Raw genomic sequence first — 4,373 nt, 5'->3', positions numbered from 1 at the left:
TTTGTTGTCATAAGTGCTTGTCCTCACAAGGGTCGCGGTCTTGCAGTTGCCTATCCCAGCCATTTTCGAGTACAGTGATCCCTCCTACTTCGTGGTCTCATATCGTGGTCTCAGTACTTCACGTTTTTTTCCAGGAAAAATAAAACATATTTCAAAATAAAAAAATCATTTAAAAAATGTGCAAAAATTGAAAAAAAGCAAAAAAGTACATTATACAGTACTGTATTCATCAAATAACGAAGTAATATTAGTTAATAACTATGTTAAGAGTTCTTCAAGCGTTAGAGTTCGTGACGTTATCTTATTTTGAAATGCATGCTTTTAATTTGTCGGGTCGCGTTGCATTTCCGTTTCCTGTTTTATGTTCTCTGTGTCATTCGGCTCGTTACGGTGACGTGAATGACAACGTAAGCTCATATTTATAGTTAATTATCATTTATGTTGATAACGCACGCTACTGCCTATGTTTAGTAGGCGATGAGTGTTTATTCTGTTTATGTGTTCGTTTGTGTAGAGGTTGCACTTTATAGTTAGTAGTTGCTGTTAGTTGTTGTTAACCCGCTAATGTCGGCTAAAAATACAGTAAATTCATAATTAAGTGTTTATATGTTAGTTGACTAAGATTGTTGTTGATTTATTATTAAACAGATACTATATGATACACCATACATGAGCCAAAATAAATGAAGTTCAACGTGATGACTTGCGTACTCTCACCGGAGTCTTGGTGCAGATAACCAGTCCTGAGAACAAATTCTCGACAAACTAAGTAATATTAGTTATTTGATGAATATACAATAATGTTAATAAGGATAATGTAATGTTAAAAGAAGAAAGGAAATAAAATAGGCAAAAAAATACAAAAAAAAAAGATTGTTTATGGTTACTGCGGCTATATTGGGGCGTACATAGAAATCAAGGAACGGATCCCCCATACTTCATTGTTTATGGTTACTGCGGCTATATTGGGGCGTACATAGAAATCAAGGAACGGATCCCCCCTACTTCGCGGTTAATGGGGGCTATCAACCCCCCGCGAAGTAGGGGCGATCACTGTATTGTATTTGTCTAAATATAACAGATAAAAATAAAGGTCACTTACAGTCTGGTCCACATCAGAGTACTGCACATTGGGATAATTGTGCATTGGAAATTGATTTTTATGAAAATGACATAGTTCAGAACAAAAACTTATTTTGATAAAAATTACCTCCAAATAAATGGGAAATTCTGAAAGGAAATTAATGATAACCTGCCTGCTGTTGAGGTTACCATAAGTCTCCAGGGACGTTTTTTAGATCGTGAGCTGTTAATAAAGCCTCCAACTTTTCATTTAGCTCAATAACATGTACAACTGGGGCTAGTTCATTAGACATCCTAAGGGGCGCAACTGAAGACTTTTTTTTTTTTAACCGCAAAAAAAAAAAAAAAGCCTAAATCACTCAAACCTTAACCTACTTTGAGGCAAAGATCCAAGAAGAAATGATCTTTCCTTTAGCTACCCGGTGCTGCTACTCCCAACAATGAAAATACATTTGTACATGGATGTCTTCGGGCCTGAACTTCCAACAAATGTTTAAATTTGGACAGAATTGAATGGAATAGTATGCCTTTATTGTCACTGCGTGTATAAAAAAAAATTGGAGATCTGAAGAGCTAAAAGCTGCAGCACTATGTGCGTCGCCATCCTTTACCTTTAGACACATACAAGATAATACTGTACATAACTATACCAAAGAAAACATTTAACATAGAAAAATAACAACACTTAAGAACTATACAACAGAACACAAAACATGTGACATTCCCACTAACGCCTTGTTGAAGCAGTAATACAATGTTTTGCCAGAAACCAATCACCTGTCATGTTGGAATGCCGGTGAGCTGATTTACCTACGTGCTGTTTTGGTAGCCCTCGCACTTGATGGGTCCAGTGGCGATGTAAAAGCGCTTCTTTTTGTTGCTTGCTTATCAGAAGGCGTTTTTGAAGAGCTGGCTTGCTTCATTTTTTGTTGGTAGTACTGCAAATGCCTTTGCATATAGTTCGTGGTAGCTGTGGTGTATCGCTTTTTTTGCAGTTTGGCGCGAGATTTCGTCGCATCCCGAGTCATTACTGTAATGCATTACTTTTTGCGGTAACGTGCTAGCGTATGCATTACACACAAAGCAAATAGAAATATTGTACTCTGCACAATTGAGAGTAATGCAACGCACTGCAATGCATTTTTAACCTGTACCAAAAAGGCCGCAAAATCAGAGGAGAAAAGTCTGGGGCAAAATGTTTACTTTCTGTTACTTGTATTTACTACAGCAGAGATGAGTGCTGTATCAGCTGACAACAGGTTGAATATGGACAATCTGTACACAAGATGGACATAGGACCATTACTTTCAGTTTGTCAGAGATTCCGACCAGAAAAATACAATTGTTAGGTGCGCTTTATGCGTGACACCTAAAGAGCTGTCCATTTGGCCAAATAGCACCAGTAATTTGACAAACCATTTTGACCTCAAGCGGTTAGAAGACTTGTGGCAGGGTATGCCGTACATATGTAGAAGATATGCTGCCACTTTCCACACTGGTTTCACCAGAATTTCAAAACCTTGTCAGCAAGATCTCTCACAACTAGTAGTAAAGCCAATGTAAGCTAACACAAATTTTCACTGTATAATTGCTATTAATGATAGTCCACATATAGTAGTGGTCAATGTGTTTCAAGATGGAGCATACGAAAACTCATGTTAAATAATGTGTTAAGAAAAAAATAACAATGATGTAGGCTATCTGCTAACGTTAGCCCCATCAAAACGTCTGTCCCTAACCTAGCTGACTGACCTTGAATTTGAATATTAACACTGAAATTGTGGAATGCCCTATTTCTGATTAAAGCGTAAACAATGCATCATTCTGCTGTGAAGCTAAGTAATAAAGGGATTAAAATATGAAAAAAGTCAAATATCGGAACTACTTTGAAATGACAGTAATAAGTAATATCTAGTCATGCGATACGGTTTGAAGTAACTTGCCCAACACCGCTAACAACTATTTGCATTTTGTGTGTGTGTCGTGGACTCGTGGTACTTGGAACTTGACTGTTCCGAATCCTCACAGATGATGATCTGCTGTCCCAGATATCATGAATGGGCTTCCTTCCTTCCCTAGCTGTTCAGTCTAATTCAATAAACGTTAAAGCCGTAGCAAAATGATGACATTGCCGTGACATAGACAGATCAAAGAACTTGCGCCTATAATAAATGACATAATTAAAGAACAATGGGTAATGACATTATTGATGACAGTGAAAACACTTTTAGACCAATCAGAATTGAAGGCAAATTGCAGTATTTGCACATACATGATGTGAGGAATATATATTGAACTAATTCTGCTTTTGAACGGGCGATCTTTATTTATAGCAATCACTCTCTTATGAGAGCAAGCCAGATCTATGCTGTATCTTTTCATAAGGATACAATGACCTAGAATTTTTGGTTAACTGAAGTAAAAAAGTAGAAATTATGTGATGCTTTGCTGAATTTTCCGCCACCCTGCTCTTGCTACGTATTACATCAAATCGCGGATTATAAACATTGAAAATTGACATTCTTGTAGGGAAATGGATGGAAGAGGCGACAGAAGCAGCAATGTTGCTGAGGGTGAGTCGAAGGTTTTTCCTCTCGAGATATCACACACGGTCCTTGGATGAATATGAAAACTAAGTACAATGTGACATTGCAGGTCTGCAGTTTAACCTTTATCCAAGGTTAATTATAAACGGAGACGCTCCACCAGTCAATCCCGTTTTGAACGCCGGTCTGGAGCCCATTGAATTTCTGGTGGATGTTGGCTTAGTGGATAGTTTTGGTGGCAGGAGGCAGCTTTTACAGCAACTCACAATCCAGCCAGTCAACCCTGCTAACAACAACGTTGACATGGAAGACAACGTGGAAGTCCCGTTGGAGGATCTGAATGGACGATCCAGCGGCGAGGATGACAAAGTTGAAGAGGGTGACAGTAAGATGAGATGGTGGGATGAGTTTCTCGACAGTGAGTCGGACTGCAACTCCGATACTGACTTAGATAGCACCGGCAGTAGTTTTGTGGATTGCATGGATGAACATCTAGATGACGACGCTTGTGCTAAAGTTAATTGGGATTACTGCAATTTTTTTGCAAAAAAAGAAACACACCCTGCAGAATACAAGACCTCGTGCGAAGAGGAGAGAGAACACAAACCATAATGATGACATGATTCAGTGAATGTTGATGATACTCTTCAGAAGTGGCTTTGTAAATGCCTCAGAAAGTTTCATATTATGTTGTAATATGTTAAACGGGTGCTGGCAATAGGTATAAAATTGAATACCTTGAAT

General features: G+C 38.2%; 1 protein-coding gene across 1 annotated transcript; it reads left to right on the top strand.

Moving 5' to 3' along the window:
* The first annotated feature begins 2,366 nt into the window (after window positions 1-2,366).
* Window positions 2,367-4,291, top strand: LOC148425072 (uncharacterized). Its single transcript, XM_088413687.1, has 2 exons — window positions 2,367-3,656; window positions 3,739-4,291. The coding sequence occupies exons 1-2, from the start codon at window positions 3,617-3,619 to the stop codon at window positions 4,239-4,241; spliced, it is 543 nt and encodes a 180-aa protein (XP_088269813.1). The 5' UTR covers window positions 2,367-3,616; the 3' UTR covers window positions 4,242-4,291.
* Window positions 4,292-4,373: the final 82 nt, after the last annotated feature.

Source organism: Hippichthys cyanospilos, chromosome 4, assembly GCF_059441005.1.
Source record: "Hippichthys cyanospilos isolate Australia breed blue-spotted pipefish chromosome 4, RoL_Hcya_1.0, whole genome shotgun sequence".
In the NCBI taxonomy this organism is placed as follows: domain Eukaryota; kingdom Metazoa; phylum Chordata; class Actinopteri; order Syngnathiformes; family Syngnathidae; genus Hippichthys; species Hippichthys cyanospilos.
Note: the sequence above shows the minus strand (reverse complement) of the source record. Positions and strands in the feature narration are given on the sequence as shown.

Excerpts from the sequence above, each read along its gene's own strand:
- LOC148425072 (XM_088413687.1), top strand. The coding sequence starts at position 3,617 with ATGGATGGAAGAGGCGACAGAAGCAGCAATGTTGCTGAGG. Across the intron at positions 3,657-3,738 it reads AAGCAGCAATGTTGCTGAGG|GTCTGCAGTTTAACCTTTAT; the intron begins GTGAGTCGAAGG and ends GTGACATTGCAG.